Source organism: Danio aesculapii, chromosome 22, assembly GCF_903798145.1.
Source record: "Danio aesculapii chromosome 22, fDanAes4.1, whole genome shotgun sequence".
NCBI classification, from domain to species: Eukaryota; Metazoa; Chordata; class Actinopteri; order Cypriniformes; family Danionidae; genus Danio; species Danio aesculapii.
Genome location: NC_079456.1, coordinates 25,493,557 through 25,514,583, shown reverse-complemented (window position 1 = coordinate 25,514,583; position 21,027 = coordinate 25,493,557). Strand labels below are relative to the sequence as shown.

General features: G+C 40.6%; 1 protein-coding gene and 1 long non-coding RNA gene across 2 annotated transcripts in view; one reads left to right on the top strand and one right to left on the bottom strand.

The window, feature by feature from the left end:
* The first annotated feature begins 1,613 nt into the window (after positions 1–1,613).
* LOC130215747 (uncharacterized) overlaps positions 1,614–21,027 on the top strand; it is a 49,616-nt gene continuing 30,202 nt past the window's right edge. Inside the window, exons 1-2 of the long non-coding RNA XR_008835736.1 lie at positions 1,614–1,700; positions 1,819–1,932. This is a non-coding gene — a long non-coding RNA (uncharacterized LOC130215747). The remainder of the gene's footprint in view (positions 1,701–1,818; positions 1,933–21,027) is intronic.
* LOC130215746 (CD276 antigen homolog) overlaps positions 6,312–21,027 on the bottom strand; it is a 32,461-nt gene continuing 17,745 nt past the window's right edge. The window contains exons 2-4 of the mRNA XM_056447598.1: positions 11,320–11,363; positions 10,904–11,230; positions 6,312–10,739 (exon numbers count right to left, since the gene is read on the bottom strand). Of these exons, the coding sequence (XP_056303573.1) occupies positions 10,522–10,739; positions 10,904–11,230; positions 11,320–11,363 (589 nt within the window). The 3' untranslated portion in view covers positions 6,312–10,521. The remainder of the gene's footprint in view (positions 10,740–10,903; positions 11,231–11,319; positions 11,364–21,027) is intronic.

Below are 21,027 nucleotides of genomic sequence, written 5' to 3'. Positions count from 1 at the left end.
GGTTGCAGCAGGAAGGAAATTCGCCTGTTGGTAGATGGCTTTATTTTGCATTTTAGTATTTCCCACTCTTTAGTATTTAAATCACAAAACAGCTTACAGCAGGGGTGTCAAACTCAGTTCCTGAAAGGCCGCAGCCCTACAGTTCCAACCCTGCTTCAACACACTTGCCTGTAGGTTTTAATCAAGCCTGAAGGACTCAATTAGTAAGATCAGTTGTGTTTAATTAGAGTTGGAACTAAACTGTGGAGAGCTGCGGCCCTGTAGGAACTGGGTTTGACACCCCTGGATTCCAGTGTACATATAATGCACTTACATTTGCAGACACTTGAGGGAAGCAGAGCACAAGTGATATTTTGCAATGTGGCACTGTCAATGCATCAGGCTACATATGCCAGTTAATAAATGATCATTTTAATATTCACTCATTCACTTTTTTCAGCTTAGTTGCTGCAGGGGTTGCCACAGCAGATTGAACCTCCTATATTTATAATAAATAAAAAGATATACAATATAATAAATGAAATGAATTCCCAAATTAAAATCTCAAAAAATATGCCAGACAGCACTACAAATCTGTCTCAGAACTACTTAATATTTTAGACTGTCAGAATAGGTATATTGTTATAATGCAATTCTTTTTTCATGCACAAAGTGGCTACACACTATAATTTAGCCACCTTTAATCAGTTTAACATATATTAAATGTTATAACATATATATAACATATATTATATTAAATGTTTTTTTTTCTAATCCTAATGTAAAACATTTAGTTCTGAGGCACAGACTTGCAGTAGTGTATCTATGACGTCTGTCAAATCAAACTGATGATGCAGTTGGTCTGATAACAAACCTCAAATTTGCAAACCAACCGTTGAAACATTTACCAAAAACAATAAAAAGAATAAGCCATGAAGCAGTGTCAGAGTCATACACTATATGACTATAGTGAAGACTGGTGCTTCTGATGACCAGAATATCTGCATAAAGAACTAATTCCGAGTCTGAGAGTTACTTTCTTGTAAATCATGTGGATGGCCAGACCTCCAGAAGTGCCCTATGCCTATAGGAAAATGCAGGTTGTTTGAGGAAGTGTGATGGAGACTCGTCTGCAAGAATAACCTGGGTCAAGTCATTTATGAATTTTACTTTGACATGTACCTCTCATCCAACTGAGCATCTGTAAGACCTGTACTGTAACAAGATCCATACATGCAATCAAACCCTTATGTTCATATGAACAAGCAAACTCAAATGATGAGGCCATTTGATTTAAATTCTTGCTTTCAGGTTATTTAAATGTTGAGAATGTAACTGGAAGTTTGGCATTCTTAACATGCTCTTACAGTGACAAACAAACCACGACAGGAATGTGCAAAGAATGTACAAAACTCTCACACAGTCATTTAAATAACTTTTGTAAGATCATTGGTCTCAAATGGTACTTTCTCAATTCCCCACTGAAAGATTACAAACGGTTTAAGTTATTGAAAAATAAATATTAGACATTAAAATGTTTATATTATTTGAAAAAAAGCATTACTAGCTGCACTTAGAGAAGTTACATTGTGACTGCCTACTTACCTGCTCATCCAGTTCTACAGTACAAACCTCCTCCCATTATATTGACAGACACTACACACCTGGCATTAAGAAAAAAACAGACGGTGTCCAGACTGACAACAAAAATCACGATACAGGTAATTTCTTTTATAAAAAAAGTGAGATATCTATTAATTCAGGAAAATGTCTATCAATTTTAAAGGCAAATGAAAGGAAAATGAGGGTTGTTTACCTTGTCCTCTTTCTCTTTATCAGTTGAAAAGAGGATAAAACGAGAAGCCATCAGAAGTGTTTCCAGCGTACTTACAGATTACTGACTACAAAAACACTTCCAGATGTTACAGAAGGAAGCTTTCCTGTCATAATCATGTAAGTTTACTCGTAATTGATTTATCTGTTTATTTCAACAAATAATGTCTACTTCATAATACATTAAACCAACAGTAATATTTAATTATGAGAAAACATAAATCCTCATACCATAAAAAGTAGTTAATGAATTTTTAATTTTCTAGATATTGTTTGTACTTTTACTACACAAATAACACATTCACTATGATTTTAAACATCCTAAATTATCAATGAGTGAGAGGTTTAATCTGAAGAAAATGTGAAATTATGTCTATTACCTTTACGGTCCTTTTTTATTTTTAATTACAAATCCATTTTCCATGCGTTTTGCAATGACAAAACCATGTCTTTGCATTTTTTAAACATTAAATTATTACAGGATAATAATGTCATAGATCTTAATGCCAGTGCATGGAATATAATTTTCTTAGCAAATAATCCACACAATTCTCTAAATAAACAATCTATACTGCTTTAAATCTGAGTCTTACCCCGATGTGAATTTTGTGTGTACATCATATACACAAATAGGATCAATAAGTGTGAAAATTAATCCGTTGTTTACCCTTTTCATTTATTTTTCATATCAAATATATTTAAAAATATAGCTGCAAGCAGCAATTATCATGGTTCAAATTAATTTTAGTAGCTAAGGTTATTTATCTGTTAGGAAGCCTGTAAGTAGTTTATTTGACAGTTAATTACATTATTACTTGAATTACACACTCCAAAAACTCAAAATCGACCCCTAGTGGATGATTTCTTTTAAAATTTCTACAGACATCTAGGCCCATGAGTCCAACTGTGTTTATTCATTCATTCAATCATTCATTTTCTTTTCGGCTTAGTCCCTTTATTAATCTGGGGTCGCCACAGCGGAATGAACCGCCAACTTATCCAGCATTTGTTTATGCAGCGGATGCCCTTCCAGCTGCAACCCATCACTGGGAAACACATACACACTTATTCACACACACATACACTACGGACAATTTAGCCTACCCAATTCACCGGTACCGCATGTCTTTGGACTGCGGGGGAAACCGGAGCACCTGGAGGAAACCCACGCGAACGCAGGGAGAACATGCAAACTCCACACAGAAACGCCAACTAGCGTAGCCCTAACTGTGTTTAATGAGTGCTCAATTTTAATTGGCTAATGGCGGCCATTTTTATAGCATGTCATTCTACTTTGAGCAAATACACTGCATGCCAAATTTCAAGTTGATCCATCTAGTGGCTAAAATGGTGGTTGAAACACTATTGAGCATCAACAGACATTGAAACACAGTGTTTTTGAGACCTTTTCTACTATTATAGGGCCACCTATTAGCTGATCTCCACAAAATTTTACATGCTTGTTTTCATTCATGTCACATGTGCTCACCTCTGTGATGTTTTAAGTTTTCCTTATGGGTTTACAGGCATGTAGGTTCAAGTAGAGACGCCCCTTTTGTAAATGAGCCTGTTACAGCTATTCAAAGTGGAAAGATAAACTTTTTTGATAATTATTGATCTACTCAGTCCAGAGATTCTAACAACGCTGGTTTTGTTGCAAGTGAGCTAAAACCAGGCACTAGTTCATAAAGTAGTTGATGATTTTTTAATGAACGGTTTGAGTGACAGCAGTTGTTTTGGTGTCAAGGTGTTTTGTATTTGTTTGATATAAATTTTGTATGCCTGTGCAAAAGGTTGTGTAATACACAACTAATTACACACTAAAAACATGTAAAATTGCCCCTAGTGACTGATTTCTTTCAAAATTCGTACAGACCTCTAGGACAATGAGTTGAACGTGCCCATCAAGTTGTTCCGATCGGCTATCGTTGACCTTGTTTAATGGGTGGTCAAATCTTAGTTGGCTAATAGCAGCCATTTTCTGATGTGGCCTCGGACAAAGACACTGCATACCAAACTTGATGTTAATCGAACGAACGGTTGCTTGGTTATGTGTATTTTCCTATTTTTTGATCAAATAGCACCAATTTTCAGGATGTCACCTCAACTTGACCTTATACATATGTGTACCAAGTCTGGTGATATCTCATTCCTTTCACAAGCTACAAGTAGCATTTAGCTTCAATTAGCATGGAACATTTTTGTGTACTGTTTCCCGCAAGAATCAAATTTTCTACTTTTTTTGATAAATATTGAAAGTCAGTGTCCAGAGAACATTTCAGAACTGGTTTTGGTTCTAGGAACCTAGGACTAGTTCGCAAAAGTAGGTTTCGGACAAATCTCGTATCAGAAAAATGGTGCGTTGTACAGAAAATCTGAGTGACTTCTGTTTGTCCTGGCTGTAGTGTACTGGAGTACTACCATCTGACCAAGTTTCAGCGCTCTAGGCCTTACGGTTTTGGTCTGACTGATGCAAACTTCGGCAGTAAAATAATAATAATAAAAATCTCAACAAATACAATAGGGTTTCAGCGCTTCACGCTTCAACCCCTAATAATTACAACAGCGTAACCTGTCAACAAGTAAAATAAATGCGTACAATATTTAGAATGGGTGACACTGAATTCACTTTAAACTGAATACTAGTATATTGCAAAATAAGTTGAAAAATATTATTATGTACTGTTCCCATGGCAAAAACAAAACAAAAATACATGCATACATATACACACATACATTAAATCTCTTACATATTTATTTATTGTTACAAACAATACAACAAACCATAAAAAAACAGGAAGAGTATTTATAAGGCAATATGTCCACTGGGCAGCATTTAATTTGCATTGTAATGCGCTTTCTTGGACATACAAAAATATACATACATACATACATGCATACATACATGCATACATACATGCATGCATGCATGCATGTATGTATGTATGTATGTATGTATGTATGTATGTATGTATGTATGTATGTATGTATGTATATTTTTGTATGTCCAAGAAAACGCATTACAATGCAAATTAAATGCTGCCCAGTGGACATATATATATATATATATATATATATATATATATATATATATATATATATATATATCAGCCCAGAAAATATGGTATTATTCTGTGTACCCTTGTACCCTTGAATGAACAAACACACATACAAGATTTGATAAAAGAACTTGCAGTCTGTTAACATAGATAAAACAATCCACAATGAAAGCAGCATATATCACCCTGTGCATAACTTTTTTTAAATTACACAAGCCCTTAGGGAAAAAAAATTACATTATCATACAAGCTCAAAGTGCTCTAAGCACAAAATCCAAAAAAACTCATAGATGAAAGATGTAACAAATGTAACATTCCAAACAAAATAAATGCATATATATATATATATATATATATATATATATATATATATATATATATATATATATATATATATATATATAACCTGAGAAAAGTATTTATTTGCACTTAAAAGGCATGAATATATCTTTACACATGTGTATGTGCATGTGTATATATATATATATATATATATATATATATATATATATATATATATATATATATAAGGGATGTTCCGATCGACCGGCCAAAGATCGGTATCAGCCGATAATCACATTTAATGACTCGATCGGTAATCGTCAATCTGGCTGATCTTATATACTGATCGCAGGAGTTTTTACATGAGTTTACAAGCAGAGGAAGACGCACGTGTGCTCCCTTATATTATACATAGCAGCAGCCACAACATATGAGGAGGTAAATGATGTGTGGAGTGGTGAGCAATTGCTGCGCTTGCGTCACAACAGCTAAAATATAAATAGATGCGGTGCGACCTGTTTATACAGTCTATTGGCGTGACTCGTCTGAATGATGGTCTCAGCCATTGTACTTGCCGTGTTTTGAGCTGATGTGATGCGAGCGGAGAGATGGCTCCTATCTAGTGTCTCATTCAATCTTATGACCTCTCCCAGAAGCTCCGTGAGTCACCCGCTAATTCATACCAGCTCAATGATCCCTCAAAATTAGTTAAAATACCCAGAAATCATGACGACGAGAGTGAATGAGCAAGAGAACAGATCACGAGAGGCACAGTGATATAGGTAAGGCAAGATCTTCTCTTAAAGTTCATACTCAGAGGGAAATGAGCTTAATGCATTATAAAGCTTGAAGCATTAGAGGTGGTACTCCGTATCAACCGGTCACCATAACAAGGAATCAGTACTCGTATCAGCTGCAAAAATCCTGATCGGAGCATATCTTATATCTTATATATATATATATATATATATATATATATATATATATATATATATATATATATATGCACATACACACACACACACATATACACACATATATATACAGTATATATATATATATATATATATATATATATATATATATATATATATATATATATATATATATATATATATATATATATATATATATATATATATATATATATATACACACACACACATACATACATACACAGACACACACACACACATATACACATACATACACACACACACACATATACACAGTTTTTTGATCCAAGACAAGAATGTGTTTTTCAATAGTTTTAGACCATTTTCTTTTTTTTTTTGATGCACTTGTTGACTACTGTGTGTGTGTGTGCAAATTAATTTAACCAGCCATTTAGGACACGAATTTCAGTGTTTAACATAACATCTGTATGAAATAATGCACTACATGAAACTAAAACTGCTAGTAGGTGGCAGTAAATGTTTTAATCATCAACTCATTGAGTCCTTATTTAATTATTTCAAAGGGTTGATTCATTTGGATATTAATAATAAATGGCTGTTTTAAATGAACCACTGAATCATTTGTTCAAAACACAGATTCAGTCATTCATTATTTCTCAAATATAACAGTATTCATTTATATTTAACGTGCATATAAAATGAAGACAGAACAGAAAGAAGTAATATTATAAAAATTATTTTTAAGTATCTAGCTAGCCAGAATTACTCATTTGATGGCATTATTAGGAAGGAATATTTGGAACCTTTATTTTTAATTTCAATAATAAAATATAAAGCATGAGATGAAAACAGCCAAGAAAAGTAATACAAAGTGGGAAAAAAATATCTTTAAAGTGTTCAGACTGTCAGTCCAAATCCAATTTTTGTGCATATCTGATGTTTGTAAGCTGATCATATTTATCAAACTTGAACACTCAAAAAGAAAACAAAATTAAGCTAACCTTTCACTGTATGTGGTTTGAAATTCTACTTGAATTGCATTTCTAGAAATGTTTCAGTGCAATTACTTAGATATAGATAGCACTTTAGTATTTAAGCAGCTAATTAAATCAGAGCACAGTGTATTGATGGAAAACTTTTGGCAAAATGAAACAAGTTCTGCCAAAGTGATTTAAAGGGGAGATGAAGGACTCTAAGTGCTGTAAATAAGTTTACAGTATTTTGTACATTGGATTCCACTTTAATAAAAATATAATAAACAAACTCCAATAATGTAATCATTTAGAAGAAAATGGCATGTTTTATTTTTAGTTTTAATTTTAGAGCTAGGGCTCTGCCATCTTGAAATGTCGCTGTGTCTGACGTCACAGGGTTGGTTCAGTTCCCTCAGCTGAACAGATACAGCGGAAGTAAAGGAGATTGTAAAGCATAATTTAACCCAATGCGTGAAGTTGTGGACGTGGAGCTGCTGCAAATACAAGCATCAGATGTGTGTCTAACATAAAAAATATATATATTTTTCCTATTTTTCTTTTTTCCCTTTTATTACTGATCATTTGACGCTCTTTGGTTCACTCTCTGTTTTACGCTGCCTGACTGCCTATCTGGGTTTCAATCATGCTGGTAACAAACTGAGCACAGAGACTGGACAGCCTAATTTAACCTAATGCATAATGTTGTGGACGTGCATCGCAGAGCTGGTGCAAATACAAGTATTTAAGTTGTCTTAAGTTGTGTATTTTTTCTTTTGTTAATACTTTTTGTTTGATGCGCTGTGGTCCACTCTCTCACACTGCTCCAGCGCTGCCTGACAAGGAGATTTCCATTCAGACTAATGCAACAATTAAAATAATACATGACTTCACGCATTACTAAGTCACGTCTGTGTGGATTATGTCAAGACATATTCTCTTTTCAAGTCGATCAACTCGATCTCTCAATGAATATAAAGGACATAAAGAACTGCCATTTAAAAAAAGGCACTGATCTTAGTTTGGTTTGAACACGAGAAGAGGTGAGGGCTGTAGTAGTGAAAAGTGTAACTCCCCGCCTCCATTAAGTCAGCAGCGGACCTGGTTGAAACCATGGTTGAAATCCTGACAGGCAGTTAGGCAGCGTAATGCAGAGAGTTGACCAAAGCGCATCAAATGATCCGTAATTTTTAAAAAATAATAAATTTTAAAAAAAGAATAAAAAAGCTCCTCGTCCACAACTTCACGCATTGGGTTAAATTAGGCTGTCCAGTCTCCGTGTTCAGTCCTTTACTTCCACTGTATCTGTTCAGCTGAGGGAACTGAACCAACCCCGAACCAACCACTTTAACATGAAATGTTTAACTCAAGCTTTACTCTGTAATACAGCTTTTAAAATGAGACTAAAGTGAGAGTAGGTGAAGGTAAATGGTTTCATGAAATTACTAAACCATTCAGTCAATTCTTTCAAGTGGTTAATTCATTCAGAAATTACCATGGTCCATTAAATAATTTTTGGTTTAAAACACAGATAAAATACTTGAACATTGCTGTTATCAGTAATGTCATGCAGGTAGTGAAGTGACAACTTCTGCTAATTAAATAGTTTGGATCAACATACCGGTACACTCAAAAAAAAAAAAAAAAAAAAAAAAAAAAACACTTATTGGATGTACTCAATTTAATTGATTCCATCCAATAAATGTGTTTAGCACCAACTAAAAAAACTATTTACACAATTAAATGCAACATTTGGTGCAACATGATTTTATCAAATAAAAGTTTAAACACATTTGCATTTTATTTAACAAACTCAAAGATCTGATAATATGTATGTCTATTATGTGTTGTACATTTCAAAGTCTCAAATTTTATTCGCAGTTATCTTAAATGAACTAAAAGAACCGTTTTAAGCGTACTTTGGGAGTTACGTACAGTTGAAGTCAGAATTATTAGCCCCCCTAGATTTTTTTCTTCTTTTTTAAATATTTCCCAAATGATGTTTAACAAAGCAACGAAATTTTCAAAGTATGTCTGATAATATTTTTTTTTCTGGAGAAAGTCTTATTTGTTTTATTTCGGTTAGAATATTTTTTTAAAACCATTTTAAGGTCAAAATTATTAGCCCCTTTAAGCTATATTTTTTCAATAGTCTACAGAACAAACCATCGTTATACAATAACTTGCCTAATTACCTTAACCTGTCAAGTTAACCTAATTAACCTAGTTAAGCCTTTAAATGTCACTTTAAGCTGTATAGAAGTGTCTTGAAAAATATCTAGTCAAATATTATTTACTGTCATCATGGCAAAGATAAAATAAATGAGTTATTAGAACTCAAAGCATTACATTAAAATCTTCCAAATCTTCAAACTTAAGTGAAGATTAAACCATAACAAGTCTTTCTATTAACTTTAAACACCTAAGATTACTTCTATTGTCAACATTTCCCTCTCCTAATTCAATCCCACGCGAAGCATGTTGGGAACTACAAATACCCTAGGTAGCACAACATGCTTAATTTAACCTAATGGTTTACAAATTTAAGTAGACAAATAAATTGGACATAGAAATTACAAGACTTGTGTTGTTGTAGCTCATTTTAAACAGGTAGTTTGAACGAGCAGCAGTAATCTTTTTTTTGTGTACTCGCTGTAATACTAAAGCACATTAACACTTGCACTCTTGAAAGCTCTTTAACTCTCCTAATAAACTAAAAGATGCAGAATGAACTGTATGATATGAAATGAAAGACACTGTACTGATTGTAAGCTTGCTTATAATAGTCTATAATATATATAAAGAAGCAATAATAATAGGCTGCAACCAGATAATTCTGTTTGTGAATGTTTGTTGAAACGTTTTTTTTTTTTGGGTACAGAGTTTGGGACCATTGTTGGCTAAAAATGCTTTTGGAAAATGCATGAATCGTGCATATCCTTTTAAACGTGTTAACATGCTGTCTTCCACCTGGTTACAACATTTTGTTTTTCTGCGATATTTATTGTGATATATATATAATTTCACTAGATGATTTGAATAGCTTTAATTTTAAAGATTTTTTTTATTTAGATTGACTGGGGTGATCAAGTCTTTTCTATGCATTACGCCTGCATAAAATATAAATTACAACTATATAAATACGACAGAGCAAATATAAAAGTTAAATAAACAGTTGCTTTTGTTGCTTTTTATTCTAGGGAGTCTAACAGTAAACAAATCTAATAATGTAGCAATCAAATGTAAAGTAACAATAGTCATCATTGTATAAATAAATAATATCTTTAACTTTAATCTTAAAATTAAAAAAATAAAAATTATCCTGCAATGGGACTATTGCAGATACTCACACTGTGATATCGAAGCTCAAACAATACATTGTTCAGCCTTATCATCACACAACATTAATAATCAATCAGACGCACAAATAATAGGATTTGGACTGATAGTGGGAACTTAACTTTACCTGCTCCATTTGTGTCAGTGTTCTTTGTCTTCAGTTGTGACACCTGAGAATGAAGGAGCTTTACGTTTTCTCCAGTAAATTATGATTAAGGCTACTAAAACAATTGCTACGGGTAATAAAATCCAAAGCCAGTGCAAGGAAGATGAAGTCTTCTTAATTGTTGGTCCTGAATCAATTGTTGCTCCTGGATTAATTGTTGCTCCTGGATTAATTGATGGGTTTCTTTTTTGATCTGTTGATTTGCAACAACAACAAAAAAAAAAAAAAAAAAAGATTGAAAGAACACACAACAATTTCACCTCTAAGAAGCAGCATTCAGACAGGTCAAATATTAAATTTTTGTTATTCAATTCATAAATTATATCACATATTGCGTAATCAAGTAGTTTCACACACCTTTGATGATCAGCTGTACAGTCTTATATTCATCTGTGGGTGTGATGAAGCAGTTGAACTCTCCTGTATCCATGTGTTGTAGTTTGTTGAGTTTGATGGAGAAATTTCTTCTGGAATACTCCATAGGGAAAGAGTCAGTTCTGTCCTTGTACTGTTGGTCCTGTTCTGCAAGTGAATCTTTACCCTTGACAATTTCATACACGATCTTGCTGTTATTGTGTCTCCAAAACACAATACAATCTTGAACTTTAACATCAGGTTCAGCTGAAGAGCACGGCAGGACAACAGAACCACCAATAACTCCCTCTACAGTGTCCAAAGGAGACACTGAAATGACAAAAACATTAAAACACAGAGTTCATGGCAATAATTTATATTATATTATATTATTATAAGTATGTAGTTCAGATGCTCACCTGCATTTATTAGCACTGTTAACATACAGATGAAGCACTGTGATCTGTAGAAAAAAAAAAGTTCTAATTAAGTTCTAAATTATTTAGATTGATTTCTCGCTCGCTCACCATCAATAAAAAAAAATTAGACAACTTAAAAAATCCAATTAAGTAAGTAAAGTAAGATTAAGTAAAACATTGTTTTTATTTTATTTTGGTTATTTGATGTTTGATTTTTTTTTTGGTTTATTTTTTTTTTCTAGACAGTTCATTTTAATGATTTAATATATACTTTTAAAATATAATATAAAATATTTTTACTATAATATAATTATGTAATTCTGAATGATATGACTTTTGCCCCAGGCCATACAAAGTATCCCAGGGCTCAGCATATTAAAAGGAACACAATCATGACTACTGTAAGTTAAAACATCACCATGATCCAACACGTTTCATACAATTATGTTTTGCAACTAAGCGGTTACAAATAAAAAAAGCCATGTACATATAATGGTTACCTAAACTAATTAGCATTTTTCAACTGCTAAAGTACAACTAAACGTTTGATGATGATTAATGATCCTAGCGAACTGAACACACCTTTTATTCCCGGTTGCTTTGCGCTCGTCCTGTATTGTTGATATGATTATACACGTGACTACCAGACATGTTAATGCGCGCAGCTATCAATCAATATTGGTGGGCGGGGGGACCGCACTCCTACATAAAGTTGCGGTCGATCTGAAAACCGCTCCAATTGGTCCACCGTTTTTATCTTGTTAAATTTGAAAAAAAAGGACTGGGTGTGTTTATTTCACCCCAATATGACAATTTATACACTATACTTACACACATTTCTGTCCAAACAGCTTGTAAAGTAGATTTTTTACCATAGGTGCCCTTTAATGTTTAATCATGCAGCTTTACACTGAATGCATTAATGCAGGCTAAACAAACAGTGACGGAAAACACCTTTAATTAATAATCTAAGAAAGCATTTAGGTAGGTCCCACCACTACTTTTTCCATCATCATTATATTTTACAGGGAAGCCAACTTGCTTTCATACACATGATTTGAATGACGCGGGAGGCGATCTCTCTTCAATTGTTATAAATGTTGGATTAACCTATAAGTTCAAAAAAAGTTATTAATCCGCGGGTGTGCATTCTGCACTGTGGGTTGTGATCCGTACCAATCAAGGATCAACCGTGATCCATTACACTCCGAGCTATTAATCTGCTAATTAAACCTTCACACTCTGCTCTTAATGGTGGAATGTGCAATCAATGAAGATTGGCCATGAGGCTGGTCAAATTTAGCCATGAAACCTCCAACACTAAAATAGCAAGTGTTTCGCGCTAACCCCTGGATATCTCATTCTATTCAAAAGTTATAGCTACAACTAGCTTTTAGCTAACATTAAACATTTTTATGTGCTGTTTTATAAGAAAATCTACAATTTTTTAGCTTAAATTGTTTACAAAAATAAGTTTTAAACATAGTTCCATTTTGCAAAAAAAAAAAAAGGTTTATCTGAGAGAAAATGTGCATGCCTTGAGTTTTATTTGGTGTAAACACACTCACTTTTAGCATGGTAAATCTACAGCATATTTGTACTGATTTGATATTTACATGTGTCACATGGCACATTTTATTCAACATAATTTCATAATTTCATATGCACGCCACTTTTATCCAAAGATTTGCTCATAATCAAGCAACAACATGCACCATTAGGCATTCAAATACTGATGATATTTACGAGAATAAGAGCATTTAACATTTTGGTGACTAACAGTGTGAGTGTACACTTTTACACCAAAGTGTGTTTTTTTTAGGTAGTTTTGAAAATAGTTATTTAAACTTGACTTTAGTTTTAAACTGATTTGTAATATGCTCGTTATTAAATTAAACATGTTTGGACATCATTTCAATGCTTTTTTTATATACCACCATGTGGCTGGTGCCACCAGATTATGGCCCAGCACTACAATGTTGGAGGCACCAATTATATGGAATCATTTTTGTGCCAATAAGAATGAACGTAACTTTATAAAACTGAACTTAACTTTCCAAGAAACGATCAAAAATATGCCACTGCAAAAGAAGAAAAACACAATGAAAACAAAAAAATGAACTCAGTCGCACGAATTTAACATGCTCTTCAAATATGCTTCATTCTTTGTTAATGATTTTCAAAGAATCGTTTTCGCGAATCATGGATTTTGAATGTGTTGCACAGTTTTCGCTTACGCTTCGTAAATTTTCGTTTTGCTGTTTTGGCACAAACTTCTCGTGGGGGCGGGGCTTAACAGCGATCTACACTGATTGGCTAATGAGCTTTTGATGGACAGTTGCTCTCTGACCTGGAAGCACAGACGGTGACGTCAGTGGCGCGCATATCGGAAAGTTGTTGCGGTGTGCAATACGTCGTGCTTTATGTAAAAAGAATTTAATATCGTTTGTAAGGCCATTTCCTCTGAAAATCTGTATGCTTTTTAGAAATAATAATAATAATAATAATTCATTGATTTCCGCTTGTTCCCTTAGTCCTGTTTCTACTGTTATTGGATCTATCTGTTTCTCCACTAAAAAATCCAATCATAAAATCAGATCTTTATTTTTAGACCTGGTCATCTCAAATCCTTCTTCTATTTCTTATTGGAACAACCTCTTTGATGATATTAAATGGTCATATGTCTGGTCACTCCCCCAGAAATATTTTTTAACAAATAAAATTAAAGAAATTTCTTTTAAAATTATTCACAGGTTTTACCCAGTTAAACAATTTTTACAAAAGTTCAAAAATGATATTGACATCTCTTGCTCTTTCTGTGAGACTTCTGAATCTGTTGCTCACTTGTTTTGGGAGTGTCCCTTTGTTAAATCGTTTTGGTCTGATGTTAATTCTCTAATTGTCCAAAACGTTTGTGGTGATTTTTATTTAACCTATAAACATGTTGTTGTGGGGTTTTATAATAAAGGTAAACACTTTCATAATTCATCTTTTTGCATAAACCTCATTTATTGGAAAGTTTTTTATACACAAATGCAAATATACTCAATGTAAGCCAATTTTTTTATTTTTTAAACGAGAACTGATACTTTATTTAAAAACCATCACACACTCTCACAACAAGAAAGCTATTAAAACTTATAAAACATGTGCTTTATTTAATATTCTGCAATAATTTGTTCCCCTTCGGATGGGGAACTCCAATGCTATGTGGAAACTTCCACTATGGGGATTTCGTCAGAATCCAATCATCTGAAAGAGTATAAAAACGGGCCAATGAAATGCCAATGAGTTGGCAGCGTCAGCGTGCACAGCTGGCGTCAATGACAATCAGTCATGCTATAAAGACGCAGCCAGTGCCATGCTCGACATCCTTTCGCTTTCAGAGCCTTTCATGAAGCTTCTGAGAGAGTCTTTGAGGGTATCTCCAACCTGTGTCTACAGAGAGAGATCGAGAAGCAGCTTCTCCTGGTCCAGAGCGCGTATACGCAGTGGCAGATGGTCGAGCTGGGTATTTCTCCCTTGCCTGGCGTCCTTTGGGTCCGGTCCTCCAAGAGCGGTTTGTATATAGGAAAAAAGCTTTCCTAAAAGAGCAACACGGTCGTGCAGCGCGTCTTTTTCAAGACGTCACTCCGACCGTGCGTTTCTGGATGCGGTGGTTTCCTATCCCCGAATGATGGGCACGAGCACAGCGTTTCATGTCTGGGGGTCCAGCATGTTAATGCGGTGCTCACGGGCAGTGCATGCCATCACTGATGTCATGTCTGTTGCGCAGTTAAGATCGCGGCTCGCTCTTGCAAAGAGCCACCCACCCCAGTTGTCCCCCGCACTTGCGGTTGGCACTCGGGCAGATCTGAGGGTTTCAGTGGAGTAATCCGCCGCCCCCGGGCCGCGGACCTCTCGCTCCTCCACGCGCTCCATCCAAGCTTCAGGTGAAGAGAAGCACTCCGTCCTTGGATGGTTCGCTCTCTCACCTGATGACACGGGGGTCAGATGTCCATCGCTGCATCGGAGGATGGGCTGTCATTGTCTGATGAGGATGCGAGCTCCGCTCGCTCCCTCCCTCCGGGGTGGAGATGCGCGGCGTTAGCATCTAAAAGCAGACGTGATGGCCGTGCTTTCTCGGGCTGCTTCGGCCGTGGGTCTGGTGATGGTTTATCCCCCAGCCCTGCGGCCGGGACACTCCGACTAGATGGGTGTGATGTGGAGGATATAAGTAGGCAAGACCTTCAAAGCCTCCCGTCCCTTCTTCACGGAAGTGCACAGTAACTCACGCTGTCCTGAGGGCACCTTTTTTTCTGCCCGATCTGCATGCGCTTCCATCCTCACCATCCTTGGAGGTTGGGCTGTCAAGGTCTGACGAGGATTCGAACCCGCTCGCTCCCTCGGGACTTTGAGCGCGGCAGTCGAATCCAGAAGCAGACTTTGCGGCTGTGCTTCCCCAGGCTGCTTCGGCCGTGGCTCTGGAGATGGTTTATCCCCCAGCCCCGCGGCCGGACCGATTAGAGGGGTGTGATGTGGAGGATGAAGGCAAGACCTTCTAAGCCTCCCCATCCCCTTCTTCCTGGATGGGCACAGTAGGCTCACGCAGTGTGCTGCGTGCGCTTTCCCCCTCACCATGCACGCCATGGCCACCTACCAGCGCTACCAAGCGCAGGCGCTGGCCCGGCTGCGCGAGGATGGTTCTGACCCAGGACTGAGCACGCGCTCCGCACCGCAACCGACTATGCTCTTACAAAAAAAAAAAAAAAAGTCGGCTGTGTGTGCCCTGGGAAGGACGATGATCACATCCGTGATCCAGGAATTGCCACCTCAGGCTAAACCTGGTGATGTGCCATGACGTTGACAAAGTTCGCTTTCTTAACTCACCCATATCCCCAGCTGGCCTGTTCGGCGACACTGGCGGTGAATTCGCCCAGGAATTCACGCCGGTGATAGAGCAGTCGGAGACGATGGGCGAGGTCTCTATCGGCGGGATTGTATGACCGCTCCCCCCCGCCGAGCCATCCACATCCACTGCTTTTCGCCGAGGACGCCCGCCCGCAGCTTTGCTTCGCCGCCCCCGCCTGCGCCTCCGGCCACGCGGCTGCGCCGAGCATCGCGCAGGCAACCAGCGTCCCCCGCGCAGGGCGCCCCTAAGTTCGGTAAAACGGACCGCGAAGCGTCCCTGAGGCGGGCCATCTGGGGAGGAGGGAATTTGCTCTTTCCCCGCTGGAGGGCGGGGCACGTTATTTAAAGGCGTAAAAAAAAAATAAAAAAAAAAACGCCATCAAAATCCTCAGTGAAAGAGCACTTTTCCCCTCCTCCGGATGTGACAGCCTGAACACTGCCAGTCTGGGACGCTATGCCTTCCAGCTCGCAGGATCGGTGCATTTCGCCAATGGCTCACGGAGCGCGAGAGAACGGTCTCCTTTCTCTCCACTCCCAGCCCCTCTCCTGGAGTTTGAGTGCGAGACGAGAACATCTCCTCTCCTGCTCTCCTGTGGGACCCCAGCGCTCCCCGGATGAGCCCACTCACTCCACGCTGCCCCGCAGCTGGCACGTCAGCGATCGTGCGGGTGAGATAATTTGCGGGGGCTCTGCCTGCCTGGTTAGTGCGGGCCAGCCCATCGCAATGGCTCATCCATACGACCAGACTCGGCTATGCGATTCAGTTCGCGAAACAGCCTCCCAGGTTCACGGGCGACCAGGGTCAGTCCTGCGTCCGCCCCTGTCTTGCGAGAGGAGATTGCTGTCCTCCTGGCGAAGGATGCAATCGAGCCGGCCCTCCAGCCGAGATGGAGCGCGGGTTTTACAGCCCGCACTTCATCGTGCCCAAAAAAAAAAAAAAAAAAAAAAAAACCGGTGGGCTATGGCCAATCCTATATCTGCACATTTTTTAACCGCTGCCTTCACAGGCTGAGCTTCCGAATGCTTACGCAGATGCGCATAACGCGATGCGTTTGTCCTCAGGATTGGTTTGCAGCAATAGATCTGAAGGACGCGTATTTTCATATCTCCACACTTCCACGCCACCGGCAGTTTCTGCGGTTTGCGTTTGAAGGTCGAGCGTGGCAATACAAGGTCCTCCCCTTCGGGCTCTCTCTGTCTCCGCGAGTTTTGACCAAGCTCGCGGAGGGTGCCCTCGCGGCCCTTCGGCTCGCCGGCATCCGCACGCTCAATTATTTCGATGACTGGCTGATTTTTAGCCTACTCTCGGGAGCAATTGATTATGCACAGAGACAAGGTACTTTGGCACCTCCGCCCGTTGGGGTTTCAGGTCAACCGAGAAAAGAGCAAGCTCGCCCCCGTGCAGAGCATCTCCTTTCTTGGGTTGGAGCTGGACTCGATCACTATAGAGGCGCGCCTCTCACGAGAGCGCGCCGAGGTAATGCTGAACTGTCTGAGAGAGTTCGACAGGAAAAAAAGTGGTCCCCCTGAAATTATTTCAGAGGCTCCTGGGGCATATGGCATCCACAGCCGCGGCCACGCCGCTCGGATTGCTCCATATGAGACCACTACAGCATTGGCTTCACGATCGGGTCCCCAGACGCGCATGGCACCGCGGGCACACACCGGGCGACTGTCACTGCGCTGTGTCACCGCACCCTCACCCCCTGGAAAGGACCCCTCCTTCCTACGGGCCAGTGTGCCCCTAGGTCAGGCGTCCAGGCAGGCTGTCGTTTCGGCAGATGCCTCCAGTATGGGGTGGGGGGCCGTGTGTAGCGGGCATGCTGCTGCGGACCTGTGGAGGGGAACCCAGCTGCATTGGCATATCAACTGCCTAGAGCTGTTGGCAGTGTTTCTCGCTCTGCGCTGCGTTTTACCCGGTGCTGAGGGGGCAACCCGTGCTGGTCAGGACGGACAGCACGGCCCGCGTAGCGTATTCCATCGGATGAGGGGTATACGCTCCCGCTGCATGTCTCAGCTCGCTCGCGTCTGCTCCTCGGGAGTCATACGCGGCTGAAGTCGCTGCTTGCTATTCACACCCCGGATGGGCTCAACCGTGCGGCCAACAGGCTCTCACGGCAGCTCCTTCCCCGGGAGAATGGCGACTCCACCCCGAGTCATGCGTAAGTATGCACTCCCCCCAGTGAGCCTACTCGCGCAGTTTCTGTGCAAGGTCAGGGAGGACGAGGGGCAGGTCTTGCTAGTTGCGCCCCTAGCCCAACCGGACCTGGATATCCAGAACTCTCCTCCTCGCGACGCCCCCCCTGGCGAGTCCCTTTGAGAGAGGACCTACTCTCTCAGGGACAGGGCACCATCTGGCCCCCTCGCTTAGTTCTGTGGAACCTCCACGTGGGGTCCATAAGACGCAACGAGGAAGACTTAGGTAACCTACCGGTGTCGCGCTCCACACTGAGGGTTTACGTGGCCGCCATCTCCGCTCATCATGATGCGTGGATGGTGGCACCGTGGGGAGGCATAACCTCATCATCCAGTTCCTCAGAGGTGCTAGGCGGATGTTTCCACCCCGCCCCCCTCTCATACCCTCTTGGATCTCGCGGTAGTGCTACGAGCCTACGTGGGGATCCCTTCGAACCACTCGACTCAGTATCCTTGAGATTTCTGTCCTTGAAGACAGCTCTGCTGGTCATGTTGGCATCGGTTAAGAGGGTTAGGTACATGGAGGCATTTTCGGTCAGTGACTCGTGCCTAGAATTCGGGCCGGCCTACTCTCACGTTGTCCTGAGACCCCGGCCCGGCTATGTGCCCAAGGTTCCTACCACGCCGTTTAAGAATCAGGTAGTGAGCCTGCAAGCGCTGCCCGCGGAGGAGGCAGACCCAGCCCTTTCATTGTTGTGTCCTGTTCGCGCTTTGCGAATATATGTGGACCACACTCAGAGCCTTAGATCCTCTGACCAGCTCTTTGTCCATTACAGTGGTCGGCAGATGGGAAGTGCCGTATCTAAACAGAGGTTGGGCCACTGGATAGTGGATGCCATCTCCCTCGCCTTTGGGCCAGGGTGAGCCGTGTCCCCCGGGGGTGAGAGCGCACTCCACTACGGAGCATCGCATCCTCCTGGGCGTTATCACGCGGCGCCTCTCTGACAGACATTTGTAGAGCTACGGTTGGGTGACACCCAATACATTTGCAAGGTTACAATCTGCGAGTGGAGCCGGTTTCCTCAAGGGTATTAGGTAACCCTTGGTGATTGAGGAAACGATTCGGTTGAGGTGTCGAAACACGCTTGCTGCGCCACTCTCCCTAACCCGGAAATACGTGCGCTTTTTCAGCTTTGTCAGTTTAGTTCCCCATTTCTTTGGCGAACCCTGCAGAGTTCCTCCGAGGCCCCCAGCACCTGACTCAGCGGAGGAGTCAGGTGTTGGCCCGTTACGTTGACGGCATGCCCGCTGGTCAGCCCGCGTTCTGGGTATAGGTGCCTGCTATGTGTGATCCCCGCTGGCGATCCCATACGTTTACTCAGCCACGGTATAGTCCCCCCTTCTAGGGCAGGCACGTGTCTTCCCTCCCCGCTAACCATTCTTATGCAAGGACTCCCCATCTCTGGGCTAGTCCATAGGTTGTCACCAGGTCTCCCCTCTGGGTAACAGGTGAGCTCCGCAGCGTCCTCCCTATCAGGACTGAACGCTTTCCCAACGTACTGTCGTATCAAAACCTATTTTACTGGGTTATTGCGACTCCCCGAAAAACATAACTGTGTCTGAACAGGTAAGTGAGGGCCAGGGGACACGTTGGAAGACTGTGTCTCGGGGCGTTGTAGGTGCGCTCGCTCTACTGCGTGGCACACCCTTCGCCAGGGACGCAGTAAGGTTCTTTCGTTGTGGCGTTTTCCATAGATTTCCCCATAGTGGAAGTTTCCACATAGCATTGGAGTTCCCCATCCGAAGGGGAACGCTACGGTTACTAAAGTAACCCTTCGTTCCCCGAGGGGGGGGAACTGAAATGCAATGTTCCTTCGCCACAACGATAGTCCCTTAGCTGTTGAGCGTGAAAGTCTCTTCAGCTAGAAAAGGATGTCGAGCATGGCACTGGCTGCGTCTTTATAGCATGACTGATTGTCATTGACGCCAGCTGTGCACGCTGACGCTGCCAACTCATTGGCATTTCATTGGCCCGTTTTTATACTCTTTCAGATGATTGGATTCTGACGAAATCCCCTGTTATGAAGCGGACAGGAGACAGAGGTAAGGAAACGTTAGGGTGTTTATTAAATGACAACAAGGAGCACATGAAGGATAGCCAGGAGGATCAAGAATGATGTTGGGGTCTTTTCCTCCGTGGCTGGGTAACAGGAATACACGAGGATGGACAGCACACACCAGATACAGCTGACAGAGGATGACACAGACTTGGAAGGACTGGAAGACAGGACGATTCGGGTGGACCAGGAAGACTAGGAGGAATACAAAGAGAACAGGTAAGTAAAGCGTTTGTTTTAGCTGAGGATGGACTACGCTGAGTGGTCGCTCGTTGTCCGCTTTCGTCGAGACGAGCCCGGACAATGAGCGACTGGAGTGCTGTGCTTTTATCTGGTGCTCGTGAATGTGATGCAGCTGTGTGCTCATTAGAAGTCAGGTGATGGTGATCTTCGTGAGTGGGGATCGTGAGAGCCTGACCAATCCGTGACAGTACCCCCCTCCCCAGGGCCCGCTCCTGAGGGCCGACACCTCGACGCCGTGGTGGTCTCCCTCTGCCTCTAGGCGCTGGGAACTCAGGGTGGCTCTCATGAAACTCCACCATGAGACTAGGATCGAGAATATCAG